This window comes from the organism of the source record quoted next, unplaced genomic scaffold, assembly GCF_019419815.1.
Source record: "Pyrus x bretschneideri cultivar Hongxiangsu unplaced genomic scaffold, Pyrus_bretschneideri_v1 Contig28, whole genome shotgun sequence".
NCBI classification, from domain to species: domain Eukaryota; kingdom Viridiplantae; phylum Streptophyta; class Magnoliopsida; order Rosales; family Rosaceae; genus Pyrus; species Pyrus x bretschneideri.
This window is the reverse complement of record NW_025999590.1, coordinates 2,917,720-2,941,781: the sequence shown is the minus strand read 5'-3', so window position 1 is coordinate 2,941,781 and position 24,062 is coordinate 2,917,720. Positions and strand designations below refer to the sequence as shown.

Genomic DNA, 24,062 nt, shown 5'->3' with positions numbered 1-24,062 from the left:
AAGATCATTTGAGTATTCCCGTGACACTGTCTCTCTCTTTCATTTTCCCCATAGCTGTCCCTCTGGACAGCACAAATTAAATTAAAATTTGTAAATATATACACACACATAAAGAAACAGCCTCTTAGCATAAAATTTTGTTTTATTGTAGCAAAAATGAGATAGATATAAATGACATGCAGGGAACTATATATGTATTCACCACAGAAGATCTCTCGTATATTTTACTGTTTCTCTCATTTTTGCTTCAGAAAACGAAGATCATGTTATAAGTATAGTCGTCTCGACGGTTATATTGTCCCATTTTTACTGAAGTAAAACGCCATCTCTGCTAAAAATAGCTCGTAAATCTATATTTGTCCCAGAGCTCAAAAGCACCATCATATATTTCCCTTTTTTTTACTCTTTTCCACACTCACATAAATGGGAATTAGGGATGTCCCATTCATGCTGGCAATTATCTTGCATCTCATCAACAGCATATAGGAAAAAACTCATCAACCTTAAATGTCAACATCCATATCCAACAAACATATCCACATTTGTTTTTTCACGGCGATAACCTGAAACATCCACTTATATTAGTCGTGGTGGAATTATTGGCGTTCATCAAGAAATTTTAGATATTATAATAACGACACTGATGAGCAAGACATCAAAGAGTAGAAACGAAATAGGTCGTTGTTCTTGTTTACTGTCTACAGTGTTGTGGCCAGAGTTTTGTGCCAGAAGTGCCACGTGAACAGTCAAATGATTCGTAAAGGGACATAATATTAGACATAAATTAGAAGTTAAAAATGTCACAATTAGAGCCTGATTATAACACCAAATGTATGGTGCTTAAGAAAGAAAACAAATAGAAAGCTTTCAAATAAGAAATGCATGGCATACACACACACACACACACACACACACACACACACACATAGTGTAGTGATCAAGGGGCTTGTTTGGAAGTACACACACACACATAGTGTAGTGATCAAGGGGCTTGTTTGGAAGTATTTTTAGAATGATTGAAAATCTTTTAGAGAAAGTGTTTCTGAATTCCAAAAGCACTTAAAGTATTTCATACAAGAAGCACCAATTATGGGCTTCTTGCAGGAAGCACTTCAAGTGTTTTTCCAAGATTCACTTGCATTTTTATTAAACATTAATTCCAAAAATATTTCACAAAAAAACTCTTTTAGCTGGTCCAACGAATCTTAGGTTTAATAAGTAGATTAATTACATGCATCCAACCGTGGCCTTCAAGTGTTTTCTTTTTAATTTTTTTTCTCTTTGGAGCATAGACATGGCATTAAACCCTAGCTAGAATTTTGTAGAAAATGGTGGACCATGTGTGGTCAAGGAGAAGTGGTAAACAGTCAAGGCCTTGGCATAAAAAGACAGTCGTGGAATCTGGAATTTCTGGTAGAAGATCAAATTCGATCTCAATTTCTAAATGGGAAAATGGTGTCCACTATGAGCAAATTCTTGTGCTTGTAGTTATTTGACAAGACAATAATTATTTGTAAAAAAATAAAAATAAAAAATAAAAAACCAATTTAGGTTTTGTTATTGACATTTGATAATGAGAGGTACAGATACATAATCAATGAAAGATGGGCTCAATCCATCCTATGTTTTCAATTCAGCCAAAATTTTCACTGGATTACGTTTTAAACACTAGTCTTCTCTTTTGGTAGGGATTTCGGAACACGGGACGGAACACCACATGTCATATACAATTGGAGAACTTTTTTTTTTTAAAAAAGTTTCCAGCCAGTTGTATATTAATATGATGTTCCGTTTCGTATTTCAGGCAACCTGAAAAATCCAGTCCACTTTTGGTTGAAAAAATCACCAACCTTTTTTCATTGTTCTTACGATTCCGTTTCACCCCGGCCCATTAACACTAACACGTACTCCACTTGTATAGGCCCAGTATTGTTATTATTACTGAATGGGGCCCATATTAGGTTCCGGGTCAAGGGAAGTGAAGCCCAGGTCCGAACAAGCGGTTCCTCAAGACTGCCAGTGCGTCCAAGTCTCTGGGAATCTTCGACTGAGAAAGCGAGGAAGAAGAAGAAGAAGACGACGACGACGACGGAGGGATGACGGTGTTTCACTTCTTCAACTGCGCAATTCTGACGTTCGGCCCTCACGCCGTCTACTACTCCGCCACTCCGCTGTACGCCCGTCCTACTCTCCTCTTTTTCTTTCGGATCTTTTACGCTCTCATATATCACTCCCAGTTCACTTCGTCTTCTTCCCCAAGTCAAAACCCTAACTCGTTTGTACGATTCACTTGTGCAGATCGGAGTACGATACGCTCGGGACTTCCGTCAAAGCAGCTCTGGTTTATCTCGGCACAGCTTTAGTGAAGGTCCGTTAGCATTAATTCGTAGTTAATTCAACTGATATGCTTAGAAAAATCACATTTTTATGTAAAGTTTTAGTAAATTAGATTTGATTTCAACAGAAATGGCTGCTGATGGTTTTTGTTTGTTAAATCTGTGTTCTGCAGCTGGTTTGTTTGGCAACTTTTCTGAACGTATCTGACAGTGAGAGCTTCGATCCGTATCAGGTATTTTCTATATTGGTTTCAGTTGAAATGTATGTTTCCGAATAGAAGTGTCGATTTTCGATAAGTTCATGCTGCTTCCCATGTTTGGAAATGAAGTTTTATTGTAATTTGGCTAGTTTTGCATTTGAAGATTATGAATTTCGCCTGAAATCAGCAAATGCTTAATGCCCTTTTTCGGGTTTCAGGAATTGTTGAAAGCTCTGATCGGTTTTATAGACGTTGCTGGACTTTACTTCGCATTGACCCAGTTGACTCACAGGAATATCTCTCAGAATCATAAATTTCAGGCGGTGGGACTTGGTGAGTAGAACCTGATCAAGCCTGTGGAAAACAAAAACCATAAGCTGCTTTTCATTTTCTAGAACAATTTTGAAGCTTTTCTTGTTCCCTCTTTGCAGGATGGGCTTTTGCTGATTCTGTTCTCCATAGACTGGCACCGCTATGGTTGGGCGCTAGAGGACTAGAATTCACTTGGGATTATGTTCTCCAAGGCCTTGAAGCAAATGCCAATCTGGTATTCAGTCGTTTTGTTTCTTTCTTTTTTTTCCATTGTAGTTTTCTTACGGTCTTACCTACCATGTCGGCTAGAATGCTCGTTGATAGGCTTGTGGGTATAGAATGCTAATATTCCCTATGAGAGTCTGAAAGTGACAATGATTTCATGTTAGGCATACCTCAAATGATGATGTATATGTTGCTTCTTTTTTACTAACTTGACTAATACAACTTCATGGCTTTTTCTTCTTTAATTTGAGTAATGGAGTAAATTTTCCTCTCTCTGTTAATAAGCTCGTGTTAACTCTCTTTGTTTAGGTCTTGAGTATATCTCTTGCCGCATTTGGATCTTTGATATGGCTTCGGAAAAACAAGCCTAGGACGTTGGTTCCTTTGATATACATATGTGCAGGATTGGTGGCAACCATGCCATCTATCACAAGGTCAGCTTCTTAACTTCCCTTAGTTTTACCACTACTTGAAAATTCTTTGCTTTTAACATCTACTCATTGCTACGACGCATTGATACCCTCAGTAGTTATATCTCTTTCCCTTTCCCTTAAAAATAGCGATAATTCTCTCTCCCACAAATTCTGATCCTATCTTCCCCTTTCATTTCAAATTCTGATCGATAGGGTTGGTTCCGTTCATCAATTGTCAATGAAACAACTAGATAGCACTCTTTTAAGCTTCTCTCGTCTAACCCGTGCGTTGTTTGTACAGCTATCTGTCGCGAGGCTGGGGTTGGCACTTCCTGGACGTGGTAGTGTTTGAACTTGGTACCTCTCTAGTGATGGCTCTCATCAGTTGGTGGCTCGTTGCTCAATGTCAGAGACCCTCTGCCTGAAACAACCGGTCATAATCTCTCAACATTGGACTACCAGTCAGAAAGGGTCTCCAGGATTAGAATATCCTCCGTTCTCAGTTTCTTCGAATGGTTACCATGCGGTTTCAATATTTCAAATTGACCTTTACTGACTTCGCGAACTGAGAGCGTATTTGTTGTAACTTTATATCAGTTTCCACTGGTGTACTCACCAAAATTTTTGGTTGATGTTGGAGATAAGTAGGGTTATATCGCAAACTGAAAGCGTATTTGTTGTAACTTTATATCAGTTTCCACTGGTGTACTACCAATTGGGGTCTGATCCACATATTGTTGATGTTGGAGATAAGTAGGGTTGTATCGCAAACTGAAAGCGTATTTGTTGTAACTTTATATCAGTTTCCACTTGTGTACTACCAATTGGGGTCTGATCCACATATTGTTGGTAGCTGTATTTTCCACCCCTCTTTCTCCCCCATATGACCTGGTTCTCGTTGATGAAATCTTTCGTTCACTTTTTATACACCGATTTGTCATAGGCATGTCACCGTCTTGCGCAGGTTGCACGAAATCTCTTTGTTTTTCAGTTCCATTCAAACATGAACACTGTAAGAACTTGATATAACGAACTATAAACACAAATTGCAGGACAACGAAAATTAGGACGAGTAGATGGTGGAGAACAAAGAATCAACAAGCTTGATCGTTAAGTTATTTCATCACAGTCGGATTCGGCTACAAAATGCTTCTTTTCGGAGAAGGATAACAAATCCAACTGCGACCTTAAACCCTAAACAGGCAAGCAGATTTTGCCACCACTGCATTAAGAAGTAACGCAATGTGAAAAATTGCAGTTCATTGGCTTTAACCAGAGACATCTGGGGATGTAAGTAGCACATTGCCTCTGAAAATATGAAGTTGCAGTACACCTCGCTTCACAAACTCCAAAACGATGTCGTCCCCAGGAGAAATCTCGTTTGCCCTAACACAAGCTGCCCATCCCCGTGCCATCTGCACGCGGTGATCTGCCCTGACATGAAGTTGAGCAAGCCATGATCTCCGGGTCGGATCTTGAAGCGTTACAGTCTCTCTACTCGGAAGCCCTGCGTCGCTTACTAGTCCTTCAGCTAGGGCTACGTGCTTCGGAATTGTCTGCATTTCGGAAAATAATCGGTACCAAAGGAGGAACAAAAACATAACATACATTTCAGAACAAATGTTTCAGAAACATGATCGTGTAAAGTACTGACCAAAATATTTCGATTAAATTTCTTCAAAGTTTTCGTAAACCATGTATTCTCCGATTTAAACAAGACGGATCGAGTTGATGTTTCCGCTAAATGAACACTTGCAGGTCTCTCTATCCGCACGACATCATCGACTGCATGGTAAAAAATCGAGACAAGATATGAGAAAGAACTATAAGAGTATATAACTTCTAAGCAACGGGAAAGTCACTGTAATTTAAAATGCATGGCAGTGCGTGATTGGTTTGAAATGCCGATATTAAGGAAAGAGTATATAACTCACCAGTTCTGCTGTCGGCAAGATTACTACTTGCCCTCTTGGCAGCTTCTTCGACATTCTTCTCGCAACAAGTTCGATCAAAGATGGTGACGTCAAACTCTGATCCGCCACCGTATTCGAAGACCAGAAAGTCTCCATGTTCTAGAAAATGATCCTTCACAAAAACCTTCCAACCTTTTCGGAAGAACAAGCCATCCTCTTTCTGTTTAAGTTTCACACCCCAGCAGTCCCCACTAGGGTTTCTGAGAGTACATTTCCGAAGCGATCGTCCTCCGAAGTTCTTGATAAACGCAGACGGTATACGCTGCAGAAGTTAAGAAACAAAGTAAATTAGAAAAAACACACCGATAACTAATAAGTTTTATACAAAACACTTCGACGTTACCAGATGCTTGGAGAAGTCACCGACAAGAAGCGCTCTAAATGCTGGTGTCTCTAGAGCTTTCTTTAGCTTCTCATCCATGTTTGCCCCTAGAGTTCACCGGAAAAGTAAAAACGCCAACCAGAACCACATGGTTGAAAGTTGCGGATTTGGATCCTCTCCTGAGCTAATAGAGAGGATGCTCGTAACCAAGCATCATGGACTGTTGGATTTTTATCGAACGGCTACAAAGAAAGTTCTTTTAAAATTATAATAATTATAGCCGTTAGATAAATATTCAACGATTCATGGTCAAAAGGATCCTCTCTATTAGCTCAGAGGATCCAAATCCAAAAGTTGAGGCAGAAGATGGACTATTGACTACTAAGCTAGCTAGGGGTTTTACTTCGAGATGTGATGAGATACCGAGCGGAAATGACCATTGACTATAAGCCGATTTGACAAGTCATAAGAATCCATCAGAAAGACGAGCCGTATGTTGCACTTTGGTCGTCTTGTAAATCATGGCACAATTTGCAGACGTGAGTGTAATTACATTTAAAACTAGATGTGTGTTTTTGTTGTTTATTAAGCGTAATTATTGACATAATTTTTGCTCTATATTGAGTGTAACTACATTGTTTAGAGTAAATGTATTTTTTATTATGCACAGAGTGTAAATCTCTAATTATGCTTTACATTAGTTCTACGTAAAATATCCTTTATATCAAGAGACTCAATTTCTACCCTGTCTTTTTTAGTTGACTGTCTTTCAATATGATTTGCTACGCTCCTATTGGAAATGGGGTTTTTCTTACTAAAAGGACTCAGAGCGTACATAATTTAACTTTAAAAGAATGTTCCTTCTCAAAGTTTTCAATGTCCTGCTTAGTTACAAGTTTTACGGTAATCTTGATTTGGGGTACTTTGTTAGTTCAGTATGTTTTCTTCGGCCTGCCGCGGGTTTCTTCTCTTTTGGCATTTTATTTGTTGCAACCGTACAAATTGTATTAAACCTTTCAACAAGTCCAATTCAATTCTGCTTAAGAATAAACAAGCATCAATTAGGACCATTGATCTCACGTTTCAACCAAAGTTATCCCTTGCTACACTTTCATGTCGAATGCCGATCATAAGAAAACTCTAAAGAGCGAATGTAATGATCCTAGTCAAATGTATTGCACACACCATTACACCAGCGAGTCTGCTACTCGATACAAAAATGCAGAAACTTCTCTCTTTAATGCTGCACGCATTTACCAAACTGAATTCACCGGAGGAAAAAAAACCGTTAAAAGTGGTGACAAATCGACATGATTATGTGCAGGGAAAAGGAAAAAGCGGTCGCGCTCACAAAAATGTTCAGTGCAGTTCTATTGACATTCATGTTCATCACAGGAAGGGATGATTTAGGTTGTAGATGACAACACTCACCAATATTTAGTTAGCAGTCGCCATGACATGAAGAACGCAATCAGAGAAAAACAAAATGCAAATAGGAAAGCTCACCATATAACATGTATTTAGGGATGGTTGAGCTGGATCATGTGTCAGAGAGAAGGTATATTTCCAGTAGATTGCACGACCGCTATACTACATCAGATGTTGCTTGTCCGCCTAGATGGTCAAACCCCGTTTTACCAACACCGGAAATGTGCACTTGCATTTCATCCTTACCAACAAGCTCAAATATGCAAACATCTCCAAAGTTGATGTCATTTCCGCGTACAAACGCCATCCACCCTCCACAAAAAGTATGCACCACGCGCCCCTTTGAGTCTGGGACAGAGTTCACAGTCCAACATCCCCCCTTTGAGTTTCGAAGCAGAATCTCTGTTTTATAGTTGGGGAGGTATTCTGTGGAAAACTGGTAAGGGACTTTCTGCAAAATAATAACCAATCTATAAGTACGAACCATGCAAAAGCAATCTTCAAAATAACAGTACAAACATTTGTGCAGGAATTGACAAGGCTCACCAATGTATACGATCCACTGATGTTGAACTTCTTCATGATTTTCACAAAATTCGGGAAACACGAAGTGAACGATCGAGCTACTCTTTCTTCATCAAGTGTTAACTTGATTCTCAAACCCCTTTTTTGTGAATCTAGTTCATCTTCAACAACTTTTTTCCTGCGATTAACTGTCTCCATTTAATGGTTCAGAAACCAGTTTAAGTTAGAAAAATGAAGGTGCCCTTGACATCAACCACAACCACTTTAATCAATATTATTATCATGCGTTTCTTAAACACGTTGAAAATTTAATTACGTTTGCCTGAGTTTATAGATAAAAGTATAGCATGTAAATCTAGATGAACTTCACGCTCATTTCAATCCAAACATGGATAGCACTCATGGCCCCATCTTTGCAAGAAATTGCTGACTTACCCAACTTTTTACTGGCAACTTTTGACTGAGAGAGTGCAACTTTAGTAAGAGATCTTGATGTGCTGCCATATTTCCTTGTATCATTAACGAAAGCAGGATCTTGATACATCTTTGATGATAGTTTATCAGCTATCTCTCTTATGCTCTTTGAATGGACTTTGGGAGAGTTCCCTTTAATTTTCTTTGACAAGCCTTTGATAGTTTTATGTGTAGTAACAGCTTGCCCCGGACTTAACCAACTAGATGTTTCTCCCTTTTGAATGTGGACACGGAATTCACACTCACGCACAAGTTCAAAAATGCAGATATCTCCCAGTTGTATGTCATTACAACGAACAAACGCCATCCATCCTCCACAGAGAGTATGACTTGTGTGCACTCTAGTACTTGGCACAGAATTGACAGTCCAACTTTCTCCTTTCCAATTTTGAAGGACAATCTTTACTTTGCAGTTTGGTAAATGTGCCACTGAAAATTTATACGGGATATTCTGCAAAACATAAATCAGTCAGTGAAAAAACAATCATACACGCGAACACCCACAACAACATGTGCGAACACATACATAAGTTCATACAAGAAAAGGGGGAAAAACTTTAACACTGAAAAATCTATCATGAGAACACCATATAGACTTCCAAGTGAACAGAAAAACAGAATACCGTGGACACTGTCCAGACGCCAAACCTGAACGAAGAAATGAGGAACTATCGGGACAACCTCTGGGTGATTGTGATTAATTCCACGGGAACCAGTAAGCAAGATTTTGCATGGTTTGAGGAATTATGGAAAAGAATTGACAACCAAATGGAAACAGTAGATCTTTTATTGGATGCATAAGTGCAGATAATTATAAAGGGACAGCACCTCAAAAAAGTGAATTGATGCAACACGTATACCTTACATAATAAACAAAACATTCCCTTATAAGAAGAAAAATATACAACAACAAAGCCAGAGGGAAGAACCAACCAGAGTATATGAACCACTGATGTTGAAACTTTTTATGATTCTCACGAAATAAGGGTTAGAGGAGCTAAACACTGGAGCTACTTCATGTGCTGATGACATCTGCATACAAACTCTACCACTAACATTTAATCCATCTCCTATTCCACACATATTTTGGATCGATGCCTTTGCTGTATTTGGAACAACATCCAAACCTGCAAGCAAGAATAAAAATATAACAAATGCATCTCTATGTTTTCAGTTTTGTTTGCACAGACGTAGTAAAACTCGTTATTTCAGGGTTGAAATTCTAGTGCACGTGAACTTTTTTATGTTATGCCTAGAATTTAATTGAAAGAAAACTTGGGCTCCTTGCATACTTTCACTCTAAAACAGTTAAAATTATCTGTAATACAAACAAATTACTATAAGAGGGAAAAAGAGAGAAACAAAAACAGGCAGACTTTGCAGAATTATCTGGTGACGGGAAAGTTGTCTTCGAGTGGAAAGAGCCAATAGATCAGTTGGTTTTCTTACCAGGCTTTTCATGAGGATTCGTTTCCTTCGAACAAGTTGCGTCTTCTCGGCCCTCATCAATGCATTCTGACTGGAGTTGAGACAAGCCGTTTCTCACCTTCTTCGCCGCACCATCAACCAGCTTATAGCCAGATGATGCGGCTTCCTCCCTTCCCCTTTTTCGTCCCACATACTTACACTTTTCAAAGTTGCGAGAGTCTTGGCCGTATCCAAAACGAAATGCAGCCTCTTTCTCGCACGCACTTTGATCGAAAATTAGCACGGTGAAACACAAATCAGCGTCGTAGCTAAAAACCAAGAAGTCACCACATTCCACATAATGGTCTCTCACAAATGCCGGCCACCCATGATGCAAGAACAAACCACCATTCTGTTGAATCAATTCAACACTCCACGCACTGCCGCTAGGACCAAACAACAAAACTAACCCGGACGTTCTGCCTTCCATGTGCCTCATAAATCTATCCGGGATTTTCTGTACCATAACAGTGCAATCGTATCACCATCCAAAAATGCAACAAACACTGACATTAACCCACCAATATTTAACTTGGCTCAACTCTGAAGATACAAAAATTATAACTTTTAACCATGAAATCCCAGTTGAAGTCTCTCTTCTGATCAGTAACAGAGTAAGATTTTCGCAGGAATACTAATACCAATATGCAATAAACAATTTACCTGCTTGCAACTTTAATGCACTAACCATAATTCCCAAATCCAAAGACTCTCACTTTACAAATTATTCAGCAAATTTTACACCCTAACCCTAATTCCCTACAACCCAGAACAAAATAAAATTTACCCAAAAACAGAAAACAATGGAAAATCAGAAGAGGAAGAAAATTACCAGTCTTTCGGAGCTCAAATCAGCAGAATAAAACGCAAAAAAATGAGGGCTCCTCACATTCCGAGCTTCCTTCGCCATTGAAATTAACTCTGCAAGTTTCAAACTCTAGACAGAAACCAGAATCTCTCAGTGAAATTTTCCGAGCAACCAAACAGGTCCTAACATTTTTCCTCGGAATTAAAATTAATCAAGCAAGAAGGAACAAAATTCAAGCTGTTATTTGTGATCGTGGGGAAATTTGGAGACAATTAAAGCCAGTAGCTTTCTCTCACTTGCTCCAGGTGCTCGTTGGAGGACATGCGGCGTGGTTTCACGCCGCCTGGTGGCGCGTGACTGCGCCAAGTCTCTGACAGACAATGCCACGTACCATTGGATCTCAGAAAAATCTGGTGCTTCAGAGTTTCATGATTTATGTTGCAGTCGAGATTTTTGATTGAATGTGGAAGCGCCACGTCATATGGGGAGGTAATTTGATCATTTTACTAGCGTCAATTAACAATTAACCGGTAGTTAATTTTTATTTTTATTTTTTTTAAACTAGCAATTGGCACAGGCTTTACATGTGCAATTAAAATTGTTTTTTTTATTTTATTACAATTTATGTTAATGAGCAGGGATGACAATTAAAAAAAAAAAGAGAGAGAAATACATCAAAGGAAGAGAAGGGGTCAGGAACGTGGGGAATGTCTGTCGGGAGAGGAAGAGGGGGGATAAAAGCAGGATTTAATTTTTTTTTTTTTAATTTTTTGAATAGGATAGGTCATATTTATATGGGGAAAGGGATCCTCTCCAGATTCTTTCAACCTGAGTTATGTAAGCGTAAAATTTGGGTCCTTGTAATTTGATTTAATAATTAAAATTATTATTATTTTAATAGAACCCCATGTTTTTAGCCGTTTGATCAAATTTTAAAAGTTTTAATTTATGGCTCAGGTGGAAGGGATCCTCCGGATCCCTTTCTTTTAAATGGCTGTGATGTTAGTATAAAAATAGTAAATTTTGTGTTAGGTGTAATTACTAAATTGTCCACGTTTTTTATTTTTGTTCAGTTCTAGTGAGAGGGTTAGAGTGGTAGTTTACTAAAGTTTTGATTGACAAACTGAATTTTATTAATATGTAGTTTAAATTACTACAAAGGTTAATCAAATTAAATAACTTGCATTTAAGAAAAATTGTGATATAAATAATGTATAATCAGTTGGTTTAACAATATCTCAATTTCTATTTGAACGGAGAAGTACTCAATCTTTCGTTGAGTAAAGAAAATCAAGTTCGATTGACATAAGTTCCATAACGATATATTGCAATTTACAATATTCAAAAAACACATTACTAATTGAATTGCTTGGAGACGATTTTATCCAAGGTGGCAAAGAAACAGTATGTATATATGTCGAACAAATAAAAATATCAACATAATAATATTATAAAAATAAATAAAAAATAAAAAACTAACGAAAAGTTCAAAAAATTTCCTTTTTAATGAAAAGTCTTTTTTAAAGATATAGTGAATAGTACCAGGAAAATGTATAAATATGGTTTTTCGTTAAAAGTGAACAGTACCGGAAGTGTTTTGTTAAACATTTCTTAAAAAAAACTCAAAATCTTATATAACTCAAATTAAGGAGTACTTAAATACAGAATTTAGTTATCAAGTCACACAGCATGAGTTTAATCTTCACAATATCCAGAAAACACATCAAATATGACGATAATTACTTTGGCACCCTACGTACTCGATAACATTGTCGGAAATCAAAAAACTTCAAAACCAACTGCTGATTCCGATCTGCGGGGGGTTATCTCGACGTCCATGAAAGCTGTTGAAATCGACCTGGACATCCGTTTGAGCTTGAATAAGCAGACCTCACCTTCCTTGAGACTGTTGGATGCATAGAACTTGTACCATCCCTTCGTATTTATGGCTAGACGATGATCAACAGCCTTCACTCTGCTTCCCCAACGACCTAGGCTCACCGGCCATAATCTTCCACGCGGATCATTGAGAATCAATTTCGATATGCTATGAAGGCCGTTTTCTCTTGCAAACCGTGCAGGAATGGTCTGCCATAAGCGCTCGCCAGATTAAGAAAGAATCCGAAAAGAAAAGGAAACTTCAGCACACTTTACAACTCCGCCTAGGGCTCTAATGAAAGCATGCTCGACATGAATAAGATGAAATTAACTTCAAAAAGTGTGGAAAGAAACAAACTCCGTAAGGATAAAGAAAGGTAGAGTGCTTACCACATAGGCCTTGCTAACGCACCCATGGGTTTTCGCCATTTTTATCTTGAACAGTTTCGCCGACGTTAACCATTTTGTTGTTTTCAAAAGCCCTTTTCCTGAAACGTAAGTCGAAAGCACCCACGGTTAGATGCAATGCAACATTATTAATATTTAAGTTTGTAAACCGATGTAAATCTTGGGGGGATATGGAAGAGAGTGACGATGAATTTTCCGCTGTGAGAACCACAATTCTGTAATAAAAGAAGCAAAATCATCCAACCTTTGGAACCGCGATGATGCTTATTGCTCCGCGCCTTAGAGGAAGTTGCCATCCTGTTGGCAGCTACACCGGAATCAGGTGGATACTTTTTTTCACATCCGCCAGAGTCGTAGGCAACCGCATTGAAGACCATGTCTCCTTTGTGTTCAGAAACTACAATGTCCTCTTCTTTTAAGCCATTACGCTTCGCAAACTCTTCCCAACCTTCTTCAAAAGCAAGCTTTCCATCACCGCTCCTACCGACTTTGACATCCCAGTATCCCAAACAGCTTTTAATAAGTGCTGTTTTTGGTTTCTTTTCACTTAGATTTCTACAGAAAGCTGGTGGAAGTCGCTGCTCATACGTACAGGAAAAATATCAAACCACATTTCGTAATCGTTCAATTTGACAGAAGAGCTTGAATAATACAATTACGTTACTGTGGAAGTTCTACCGGATGTGCAAACCAAGAAGCCAATGACAAAGCATCCATCTTTTGATAAATGAAACCCCATCAAAGAAAAGAGTAAGGAAGCATGTTTTGATTTAGCAAGGAATCCAATGACTGTTTTCATATAAGAAGCTATATATTTTATAAAGATACAACGATGCAACGAAAAGCGTACAAGTTGTCCATACGAAATCATCAAGATAATACACAAGTTCATCTAAAAACAATACAACCCCGTCGGACTCTAGTTACATTATCTACTATACTCTGACGGGGTATACAGGGAAATTAACTGTTCTTTGAATTTACTGTATAACCACATTTCCCACTTAAAATTTACTGTTTTTGGGAAGAAAAAAAATTAAAAGAAAACTATTAAAAAAAGTTTGAAAATTTTGAGTTAAGGACAAAATAAAGGATAAAATGAATAATATCATGATTGACTTTTTAATGTAAAAATGTGATTTTTTATTAAAATAGACAGTATCATAACCATTTCATTAAAGTTCCCAAAAAAATAATCTTTTCAATAAAAATACAAAGAAATTAATCCAAAAAATGGGTTACTCTGTGAAACAGGCATATATCTATACACATACATACATATATATATACATAGAGAGAGAGAGAGAGAGAGAGAGAGATAAAGAGAATCATACAAGTCTCTTTGTGCAGCCAGTCGCCAAACACTTAAAAAACTGGGTGAGCGGAGAAACTGCCGCAGCCATGAATCCTGATAAGAAAGAGCAATAAACGTAAACAAAAAGATGTGAAATTTGAACAGATGAACGAACGGCGGGTTGCTGTGGATTGAAACTGAAATTTCAGAAATCAAAAGCTCTGGTTTTTGGATTACTAGCTGAATGCAATGTTTATATAACGTTGAAGGGCCAATGGTAGCTCTCCAGCGCAGCTCTGGGTCGCGGTAAAGTGGTTGAAATCCATGGATGCTATTGGCTGGAGCTTGTACTTCAAGTTCATACTGTGCAGGGGCACCACCAGGTACGACGGCGGAAAGCCTGAAACTCTTGCGTCATCATCTTTGACTCTCTGCTACGCCGAACGGGCATTTGAAGAATCAGAGAAATTGGGCCTATTAAGTTTAATGGGCTTGATTGATAATAAGTAAAGGCCCATGTGATAATTGTTAATTTGCTATTTAGTCCTCACAGATAAACCCTAATACCTCACCATAGCAAGTTTTTGATGATGGGATGAAATGTTTTGTTTTTTAATTTTTGAGTGCTTTTGGTATTAAGAGATACGTTGATAGTACTGTTTGACTAGGTCAATTTTTACTGGGAATGGAACCAGTAAATTATTGAGCGAGATTAAAATTAAGAGAATCTCATGCTTTTGTAAGAGGTGTCCTGTAAATAACGTGGTCAGACATACCTATTTAAATTGTTATAGTATAATTTGAAAATCACAAGCATCAAGAACCATTAAACCATGAATTTGAATGTGTTTAGCTTATAAGTTACATGATTAAGTTATTTTTTCATTATTAAAATAAGGGGCTTTTCGATCTAGGTCCAAAAATAAAGGTAGTTTTTTAACTAAGTCCAATTATCCAATTACATATTTTTATACTAATTTTGCCCTTTTAGAAAAAAGTATTTAAATTCTTTAATTTTTGTATCATTTATTCAGTTTTTAATTTTGAATATTTAAATACTAACTAAAATATTATCTAGTAACCACCTAATGATGTTTACCTACAAAACCGATATAATTTAGTAACTACCTATTGTATAGGAAGAAAAATACTTTATACCAACAAAACAGATGTAATCTACCTACAAAACAAAAATAAACTACCTATTGTATAGGAAGAAAAATGCTTTATACCTACAAAATAGATATAACCTACCAACAAAATAAAAATAAACTACCTATTGTATAGGAAGAAAAATGCTGAACCTCCATGGCAAAACATTAGAATAGAAATATGATATAATATACCTCCATTAAAGGAACAAATACTAAACAAAAAAAAAAAGGAACAAATACTAAGTTTCAATTGCTATAACTAATCCTACAATTAAGGGATAAGTTAAACCACAAATAATCATATAATTAAGAAATTTTGAATATTTACTACAATTTATAAGTCTAAGGGATAAATATGGTACAAATTATAAATAAGCTTACGTGGAATATCAATTATTGGACCTATTTCAATGCAGTGGACTAATTGTACTAATGGCTCACAAAATTGGATCTATATCAAATTATCCCTTAAAATAAGTCCCCCGAGATCAAATCCGGCCTCTACAAAGGCTAATGATTCATGACCAATTAATTCAATTCGTCTTACTTCTACGTCAGAGTGGTGACGTCTCAAATTTGTTGTATTGTCATGTATTTGAACTTTTACAAGACACGTGATAACACCAGAAACACAAAAATTACAATAAAAATTAAAAATTGACAACAAAATAAACAAATTAATTTGCTCACAAGAAACTCTCCTGAGGATAAAAAAGAATAGACCATACAAAAGCTAGCATCCTTTCTTTCACTTCCTTTTCTTCAAAAACAGAGAAAATCATCCATGTAATTTACTTTACAAGTGTTACATTTCGGACTCCTCTACCGACGATAATTCATCCAGTACGACTTCAGCAAACGACGAATCGAGTAACTTGGCAACAAAAGCCCACATCTTATATACATCTTCAAAGTTGGTCAAGAATCCGAGCGATGCTGTCACAACTTCGACTCTAAAGAACATGTTCTTACCGCCTTGGCGCCCGTTAACCATTGGCTTGCACAAAGATGCGTCTGCCTGATCAAGTGCCCCGCAATGTTGCTGCTTTGGGCCATCCACAATTCGGACATGGCTAAGGATGCCAACGCCGAGAGATATGCCATTCTTTTCGGCCAATCTTTGTACGACTTCGGGGTGAACTAGCCCTCTTCCGCTGCTTTGCCTGACATTAAAAGCCACAGCGGCACCCCTTTCGTATTTGATCTTAGGACCATATATCTGCACAAGAGGCACTTCTGCACCTTCATCTGAACCAGGTAACCGAAGTTGAAGCAGTGAGGTGACTAGCCAATTGATGAGATATCGCAGTCTGAGGGTAGTTTTGTTCAGGCCTAACATATTGACATGATCAAGATAACGGCAAACTATCTCAGGCTCCCGCCTTTCCCACTCCTGCTCATCGCCATATTCTCTTTCACTCATGAACTCATCGTCCCCAAGGATAGTCATGGATGTTTCTCCAGGCTCCAAAATAAGGCTCGATTTTCCTCTGTGGTCGTCTTCTATGGTAAAAGACAACCTGTGACCCATGCTTGGCTCTCGATCACCTTCTTCTAAACCGAAAAATCTACCACCAGAAAATCTCTTTGTTTCCCTTCTTCCTAGAAGTCTGAAGTCACCCTCTGTCTCTCTCCTGATGGCACTATCTTTTGATTCTTGGAAAATTTCGGAGGTTGAGGAATTCTCAAAGTTGCTGTGTTTAAGACCAGAAGTCTGATTGTTCAGCCTGAATCCATCTTCGGTAGAAAGCAGCTTAGAATTGTTGGCCATTGAATCTTCCCGGATTTCAGGTTCTTCTTGAATCTCCCTACCATTTCCTGAGGCGGCATCTGTTTCAGCAAACATCTCTTCTTCAGGAATTCCCTTAACACGGTCCGGCTCATGTGACACCGATAACACAGCAGCATCGAAAGACAAAACAGGATCTTCATGCACTCTGAGGTTTGCCCCTTTATCATCATCATATATTGGGCTCTTTGGCAGCCTTGGTGTTACTTTCGGAGAGAAAATCTTGTTGATTTTCCTCCCCGAAAACCATGTTGGTGGCAAGGGCGAACCTGTTTTCAGTCTTGTGTGTTGGTCGGAATGATCAGAACCGAATGGACTCTGACCCAAATCAATCCAGTATGAATTGTCTGATGACTCATCCTCACTGAAGATTGGACTCTTCATAACGTCCCCAATCAAAATGCTCTCCGCACCATCCCTGTCCGAGTCCTGATCCATCTCCGTCTCAAAGCAGTCCCTCACCTGATTGGAAGTGAACACACCTGAAAAAGCAGGCATATGAGACTCCCCATGTGTTTCAGGCACTAATTCTTCATTACAGTTGACTGCATCATTCTCAATTCCACCCAATCCATCAAGACCATCCACAGAATCACTCAGGCACTGAGGAAAAACCGGAAGAATCCTCACAATTCCAGTCCCAGTCCGCCCACCTTGACTTTGCAGGCTCGCCATTACAGATTTCTTAATCAAAAGACAACCAAATCCAGTTGGGTCGGACCCAAACACCCTGTAAAATGATGTAATAATGAAATCCGGGCGAAAGAGCGACAGCCCTAGTGAATCCATGTCTTTAGGACCCAATGACCCCGCATCAAGCAAAACATGCCAATTGTTCTGTTGAGCAAGTGCCATCCACTGATACGAATACTTCGCCCCAGTCACTCTTGACTGAACCGGAAACACAAAGAGCCCGGTTGCAGAATCCTTCTTCCTCCTCTTCTTGTTTGCAATCTGCTTCTTCAGCTCCCTAGAGCAAAGCTTCAATGTTGGCCACTTGAACCATGAGCTATAAACCTTGGCACCTTTCTCTTTCGCCTTCTGCGCCATCCAGTTCACAGACTGGCTCTCATGATCAAACATTGTCAACAGCTTCTTATTCGTGCCGAAAGGGTACGATTCAGCTAGCAATTTAAATGCAGACCCTCTACTGACAGTAAAAACAAGACCATATTCGTTTTCGGGGATGTTCAAGTAATCCATAATCCTAGTTTTTACGTCATGTTCAACACAGCCTGTCTCAGCACTTCCATAGAGAGCATGGTTACTCAAATTCGCAGTTATTTCCGACAATGTAAACGAACATGTTTCCCAATACAGTTCAGTTTGAAGATTCGAAAACAACCCGAAACCACAGTAATCAAGACATACCTTTGCAAGCGATTCAGAGAGGTGACTGTACTCCTCTGCCCTCAAATGATCAATCTTTTCAGTAAACTGGAATTTTGGGTACATTGTCAGGAACTTGTTGAAGGCTTCACGGAGGTGAGGGATTGAATCCTCCGTGGAGAATGTCCGGTCCGCGGCGAGCGCCGTCGCGCGCAGAAACTCCTTCTGGGCGTGGAGCCTGGCGAGGGATCTCGACCGTCCAAAGCTGCCGTCTTGATTTGGGGTCTGGTCATAATCAATGTCTTGGGATTTGGAAAGCAACCCATCTTCTGATGCCTCCTCAAGAGCCTCCCGGAGCCTATTTTCTTGCAGCTGCCGGAGAACCGACGGCTTCCGCTTGGCGTCGACAGCCAAACCAGAACCGTTGTCTCTCCTCCTTCTGGTCTTCTTATCCATTAGTAGAGCTGCACAGTGGGATATTGGCTTCCATACTGAAAGATGCATATCAATCTCTCTCTCCTCTCTCTCTCTAAAATCAGTCTGATCACTGCTGCCCAGAATCAGCTAACCAGTCTGAAAGCAAAAGGGGTCTATGAAATTTGAAAAGTACTCAAATTTTGGAGCCTTCACTTTAAATTTCTACCTGAAACATTCAAACAACAAAGATAGATTCTTCCATTAAAACCCAGAACTTTATCGTGAGATCCGCAAGGGCAACTGGTCAGAAAAGGAAAAGGCAAAAAACATAAAGGACGTATCTGATAAGGAAGGAACTACTCACATTTAATAATCATCATCAAATGTGATCACAGAGAACATCTCCAACTTTTGAAAACCCATAAAGTAAACAAAACCCAATATTTTCCCAGAAAAAAAGATTCAAAACTCAGAATTCCCACAACACATCTGCTGTTCAAGTCTTTGATTCTTTGAACCAAACCATATAAAGATTTAGTCTTTGAAGGGGAATTGAAAGGTTAAAGAGGGAAAGAAAATGGTGCCCAGGAATCAAATCAAAAGACCCAAAAGAAAAAAGAAGAAGAGAGAGAGATTAAAGCAGGGAGAAAACCAAAGGCAGGAGAAAGAAATAGCTTCCTTCAACAACTCCCCTCCTCTCAACTACCAGTAGTTGTAGGAGTGATAGAAATACGAAAGAAGCAAATGGCTTGGCAACCCATCAAATGCTTTCATTTAATATGGGCACTCAATACGTACATTTCTGCATTTAATGCTTCCTGCTTTGCTTACCTCTCCACATTAAATACTCCCACCTCCCCTCCTCTCATTTCATTTTCCAGTTTAATTCAAACCCAACTCCAACAATATGATTTGAGCTCTCTCTCTCTCTCTCTCTCTCTCTCTCTGCAATTAAATTTGGAGGAGAATGTTTGAGAAAAGTTTGAGGGCTGCTTTGGCCTCGCGTACGTACCCCATTATGCACCCCATATAATCATAAGTTTGCTCCTCAGTGCGATGAGATATTTGTAAAAGGAGACATGAAAGTGAAACTTCGTACTTTATGATATAATCATTTTTCAAGTATCTTTAACACAACATGATGTAGACCTGGGCTAAACCCAACCATTTAAATATGAAAAAATAAAAAGGAAAAGAAATTGGGATGTGGGATGTGGGATGTGGGATAAGAGAAATTAGGATGTGAGTTAATCCTACTCCCCTAAAGATAGGTACCGGAAAGTCAAGCAATTTCGCATAAACTTACTGACAGTTGTTAGTCCACAGATTTGGATCCTCACCGAATCCCCTACCTGGGGATCGGTCCTAGGGATCAACAAACGTGGATCATTGATAAAAAATCGTGCGGTTATAATTAAATGTTTTTTATATTTTTAAAAATAAAATAATCTCATTTTGTGTGAAAAATATAAAAAAGAAAAAAATACCCACACAATTTTTTATCAACAGTTCACGTGCGTTGATCCCTAAGATACCCACAAAGGGGATCCGGCGATGATCCAAATCCTTAGTCCACTTTACCAGGTTAGCTCAATGCGTAATGTGAAAAAAAGTTTAGAACCCTAAATTATTTTATAAATTAACCAAGAAACTAAAATAAAAAAACACCATTGCAAATCAATTAATCATTTGGAAAGGTAGTCAACATAAATGATATTTTGCCTTTCATTTTTTTTTAATTTTTTATGAGATAATTACTATTAAACTAGTTGATATTTAATGTTTCAAGTTTCTAATCAATTGTATTTTAATATTTATTGTACCGAACCGTAGTTTCAGCACACTAAAAAATCACTTATCGATAATGTTTTAATCAAAACAAAACAAAAACCTTAAATAGTGGTCCTTAATATTGGAAATGTAGATTCCCAAATTTCCCTACCTACTTCCTGTTGAGACGAACTTCCAAGGTTTTTTTGTTTGTTTTCTGTTTGCAGAGTTTCCAAGGAATTTCAATGAAAATGTTATTCAATTGTTTTGTTACATTACAGGATTCCGAACCATAATCTGGCTCCATCCATATCCATCACCCCGCTGAGTTTTTTTTTTTTTTTTTTAAGGGACCGGTTGGTAACTTAGTAACTTGGTAACTTCGTCATGACAGTTCATTATTTCAGGAGTTAGGAATACTTACATAATTATTTCAATCTCCTTAGCCACCTCATGAGATTCACCAACCTAAAAATCGAGCCAGGACATACCGTGTGAAATAAGATCCTGAAAATTGTACAAGTCGCAAATAACCCCGGTGGTTTAAGTGACGGTCATACTTTGCAAACATATAAACAAGGACATTGAAATGGCCTAAAGAACAAGAGAATTACATGGTTAATTCAAATCAATGCAGAACCATGGCCAGATATGGGCATTGATTTGATAGCCGCAAGGAATGAAGACTGTTTAGAGGGGTCAGAAGACTAATCGTATATGATTGAATACTCTTTAATACAAACTGAACCCACCAAAAATTTAAAAAATAATAAAGTAATGACCCACCAAAAATTTAAACATCAATAATAAAGTAATATAGAGTTCACCTTCTTCTTTATTTTTGGCTTATTTTTTGTATGATCGAACTTACTTTGTGCCACTTTACAACATTCAAAATTTTCACTTTTTTCCATATTCTGTTAGTTTCGTAATAAAAAAATGTTAAGTTCACTTATCTGGCATAATTAGAGTAGCGGAGAAGAGAGAAGTATATACTCTTTCTCTCCAAATTTTGCGTACCTTTTACACATTATTTCTTCAATATTTTAAAAATAAATAAAAATATGACGAAACGAGAAAAAATAGACATATGCATTAGAGGGTGGCATTATGCCAGATGAAATTAGGGAAAGGGGTGGCGGACATGGCAGGAACCAGGAAGTGAGCAACCAAAATTTGCGTTTAAATATTATTTCCAACAATTTGGCTACCCGATATACGATAGGCTTTCTTCTTCCCCAGAGCATAAGATAATAAGAGCTGAAGATGTAAATACCTACCCTTCTGTATTTCTGAAAAGTTTCTACCACGCATATATGTGTGTGTGTGTGTGTGTGTGTGTGTGTGTGTGTGTGCATGTGTGTATTTTTGTTGTGTTTGTTGCTGAGATGCCACGCCATGAGTTCCCCAGAGCATAAGATAATAAGAGCTGAAGATGTAAATACCTACCCTTCTGTATTTCTGAAAAGTTTCTACCACGCATATGTGTGTGTGTGTGTGTGTGTGTGTGTGTGTGTGTGCATGTGTGTATTTTTGTTGTGTTTGTTGCTGAGATGCCACGCCATGAGTTACCCAAAACCCCAAGCAAGAACAACGTCTGCATCTTGTACATAATTAATTAACCCAATTCTTTAAAAGATATCTAGACAGTGAAATAATGATATTTGTGCTTTTATTTTTCGATACTAAACGTAAATTATCATTTTCACTGCATTGTAATGTTATAAGAGAAAAATTTAGGTAAGACAATTCTACATCGTTTACTGGAAATCTTTCACAAAAATATAAGATCCAGCTACATACTTTGGTTTTACTGGCAACATAGTGATTATCCCCATCCCGGCATGAGAGTTACTCTAATCAAACAGACTTACACAAGCTTTTTGTCTTTGAATAGATAATTAGATTGATAGGAATGCTAATATATGTGGATGGATTTGGTATGAACTAGGGTAAATTACGTACCATTTTTTGTTGTGTGTGCATGGCATGTATCTCATAAGGCATTGCAGCACAGCTCGAAACACGACGTTTCATGTTTTGCATGCTTCTGCTTCATGCTTGAATCCTTGATGCTTGTGGTCCACCGCGCAATATACGTACAGTGTTTGTAGCTTAATATACAGGCATGAAATGGATGGTTATCGAGCGTAAAGTGACAAAGACGTACGTAGGTGCTGTGCTGCTGGGTTCAATACTTTATAGGGAAATTTTATTTGAACTCCGTTTTCTTATCTTTAGACCCAATTAGAAAATTTTGTCTACCAAACTGCCAAATTCACCCTTAAATAAAAAAGAAGAAACAATTTTATAAATCCAAACACAAACAACAAAAATTTCTATCGCTACACCCATTTTATTGAATCCAGTGAACCTAACCCTAACGCCAGCAACCCTTCTCCAAACTCGTCGACACCCACCATCCCCTTACCCTCTTTTTTTTTTTTTTTTTTTTTGTTATTACATGATGAAGAAAGTACCTTCTTTTTTTCATTTGATTGGGTTATTTTTACAAGCACATGTTAGGTGGTGTTTTATTGTTTTTGAGCGGAAATTAAACAAGTACAATTCTTTTTTTTAACTTGTTAGATCTCTGTTTTTTCTCTAACAGTTAAAAATTTCTATCTTTTTCAATTTGGTTTAATGTTCAACAAATGGGTGTTGGAGTGAAAGTGAAAATGCACAGAAACCTTGCAGCTGTGGGGTTTGATAGCTTTTTTTTATTCACTAAAATCCAATGTGTATAACTTACCAAAATTAAGAAAAAGTAAAGATGTAAGCCAAGAATTCAAGAGAGAAGAGGAGACATATAAAAGAATAGTAGAGAGGGATCATGGTCGCTGACGATGTCGGAGAAGAGTTGCCGTCCTTAGGGTTGGGTTCACCATATTAAATAAAAAGGGTGTAGAGAGATTATTGTTGTTTGTGTTAGGGTTATAAAATTAATTTTTCATTTCTATTTATTCAAGGACAAATTTGGAAGTTTGGTAGATAAAGTAGGGAAGTTTGCTATTAATTTTTGGTTTCTATCAATTACTAAACTTCCAAATTTGGAAGTTTGGTATTAATTTTTGGTTAATTCCTCAATTACTAAGTAACCCCCCTTCCCTTTTCCTTTTAAGTTTGGTATCCATTAAATTATTTTTATTTTTTATATTCTTTTCTTCTCTTGTTGGATATGATGATGATATCACTTCCCTTCAAATTTTGCTTTACTTAAAAAAGGTGATGCTATTTATATACTTATTTTTATTTGGACACATTTTTTTCTTAATTTCTATCACTTAATCATCTTTAATTAATACGATCCAATAACCAAATATGTATGGAAGATAAAAATGAGTGTGAAATAGCATCACCTACCTAAAAGTTCATCATTAGTTTATGTAAAGTAAGGCAATTGAGAATATTAATGGGGACTACCGTGCACTACAAGTTTATAACATCTCTCTCTCTCTCTGTTTGGTGACTTTTGGCCTTCGAGTCCAGTGTCCACATGAGATTTGAGACGACCATGCCAATTGCCAAGTGCGAAGTGAA

The 24,062-nt window shown here is 37.8% G+C and overlaps 5 protein-coding genes across 6 annotated transcripts; 1 reads left to right on the top strand and 4 right to left on the bottom strand.

Annotated features, from left to right (window-relative positions):
• Positions 1-2,001: 2,001 nt before the first annotated feature.
• Positions 2,002-4,306, top strand: LOC103955465 (transmembrane protein 147). Its single transcript, XM_009367364.3, has 7 exons — positions 2,002-2,173; positions 2,299-2,368; positions 2,510-2,569; positions 2,755-2,869; positions 2,968-3,083; positions 3,383-3,507; positions 3,788-4,306. Exons 1-7 carry the CDS (start codon positions 2,097-2,099, stop codon positions 3,909-3,911), a joined length of 687 nt encoding a protein of 228 aa, XP_009365639.1. The 5' UTR covers positions 2,002-2,096; the 3' UTR covers positions 3,912-4,306.
• A 274-nt stretch (positions 4,307-4,580) lies between these two features.
• LOC125479232 (B3 domain-containing protein REM5-like) lies at positions 4,581-7,419 on the bottom strand. Its single transcript, XM_048588369.1, has 5 exons — positions 7,288-7,419; positions 5,803-5,888; positions 5,421-5,721; positions 5,141-5,271; positions 4,581-5,042 (listed from the first exon to the last, which is right to left on the bottom strand). The coding sequence occupies exons 1-5, from the start codon at positions 7,295-7,297 to the stop codon at positions 4,755-4,757; spliced, it is 816 nt and encodes a 271-aa protein (XP_048444326.1). The 5' UTR covers positions 7,298-7,419; the 3' UTR covers positions 4,581-4,754.
• On the bottom strand, positions 7,129-10,886 carry LOC103955466 (B3 domain-containing protein Os11g0197600). Its single transcript, XM_009367365.3, has 6 exons — positions 10,508-10,886; positions 9,658-10,132; positions 9,142-9,335; positions 8,170-8,659; positions 7,756-7,922; positions 7,129-7,660 (listed from the first exon to the last, which is right to left on the bottom strand). The coding sequence occupies exons 1-6, from the start codon at positions 10,583-10,585 to the stop codon at positions 7,367-7,369; spliced, it is 1,698 nt and encodes a 565-aa protein (XP_009365640.2). The 5' UTR covers positions 10,586-10,886; the 3' UTR covers positions 7,129-7,366.
• Positions 10,887-11,996: 1,110 nt separating this feature from the next.
• Positions 11,997-14,573, bottom strand: LOC125479233 (B3 domain-containing protein REM8-like). 2 transcript variants are annotated; one of them, XM_048588371.1, is made up of 5 exons: positions 14,301-14,573; positions 14,104-14,177; positions 13,014-13,347; positions 12,752-12,849; positions 11,997-12,571 (listed from the first exon to the last, which is right to left on the bottom strand). In XM_048588371.1, the coding sequence occupies exons 2-5, from the start codon at positions 14,170-14,172 to the stop codon at positions 12,263-12,265; spliced, it is 810 nt and encodes a 269-aa protein (XP_048444328.1). In that variant the 5' UTR covers positions 14,173-14,177; positions 14,301-14,573; the 3' UTR covers positions 11,997-12,262. The 2 variants fall into 2 exon arrangements, with proteins under 2 accessions (XP_048444328.1, XP_048444327.1); XM_048588370.1 differs by lacking the exon at positions 14,301-14,573 and having other exon boundaries at positions 14,104-14,274.
• Positions 14,574-15,780: 1,207 nt separating this feature from the next.
• Positions 15,781-19,758, bottom strand: LOC103955467. The gene is made up of 2 exons (XM_009367366.3): positions 19,117-19,758; positions 15,781-18,978 (listed from the first exon to the last, which is right to left on the bottom strand). The coding sequence occupies exon 2, from the start codon at positions 18,837-18,839 to the stop codon at positions 16,023-16,025; it is 2,817 nt and encodes a 938-aa protein (XP_009365641.2). The 5' UTR covers positions 18,840-18,978; positions 19,117-19,758; the 3' UTR covers positions 15,781-16,022.
• Between the last annotated feature and the right edge of the window lie 4,304 nt (positions 19,759-24,062).

Excerpts from the sequence above, each read along its gene's own strand:
- LOC103955465 (XM_009367364.3), top strand. The coding sequence starts at position 2,097 with ATGACGGTGTTTCACTTCTTCAACTGCGCAATTCTGACGTTCGGCCCT. Across the intron at positions 2,174-2,298 it reads TACTACTCCGCCACTCCGCT|ATCGGAGTACGATACGCTCG; the intron begins GTACGCCCGTCC and ends TCACTTGTGCAG. Across the intron at positions 2,870-2,967 it reads ATTTCAGGCGGTGGGACTTG|GATGGGCTTTTGCTGATTCT; the intron begins GTGAGTAGAACC and ends CCCTCTTTGCAG.
- LOC103955467 (XM_009367366.3), bottom strand. The coding sequence starts at position 18,839 with ATGCATCTTTCAGTATGGAAGCCAATATCCCACTGTGCAGCTCTACTA.
- LOC103955466 (XM_009367365.3), bottom strand. The coding sequence starts at position 10,585 with ATGGCGAAGGAAGCTCGGAATGTGAGGAGCCCTCATTTTTTTGCGTTT. Across the intron at positions 9,336-9,657 it reads GAATCCTCATGAAAAGCCTG|GTTTGGATGTTGTTCCAAAT; the intron begins GTAAGAAAACCA and ends TCTTGCTTGCAG. Across the intron at positions 8,660-9,141 it reads TCAGTGGTTCATATACTCTG|AATATCCCGTATAAATTTTC; the intron begins GTTGGTTCTTCC and ends TATGTTTTGCAG.
- LOC125479233 (XM_048588371.1), bottom strand. The coding sequence starts at position 14,172 with ATGGCTGCGGCAGTTTCTCCGCTCACCCAGTTTTTTAAGTGTTTGGCG. Across the intron at positions 13,348-14,103 it reads CTGGCTGCACAAAGAGACTT|CGACTTCCACCAGCTTTCTG; the intron begins GTATGATTCTCT and ends ACGTATGAGCAG. Across the intron at positions 12,572-12,751 it reads GCGTTAGCAAGGCCTATGTG|ACCATTCCTGCACGGTTTGC; the intron begins GTAAGCACTCTA and ends CGCTTATGGCAG.
- LOC125479232 (XM_048588369.1), bottom strand. Across the intron at positions 5,722-5,802 it reads GTGACTTCTCCAAGCATCTG|CGTATACCGTCTGCGTTTAT; the intron begins GTAACGTCGAAG and ends TAACTTCTGCAG. Across the intron at positions 5,043-5,140 it reads AATTTAATCGAAATATTTTG|ACAATTCCGAAGCACGTAGC; the intron begins GTCAGTACTTTA and ends TCCGAAATGCAG.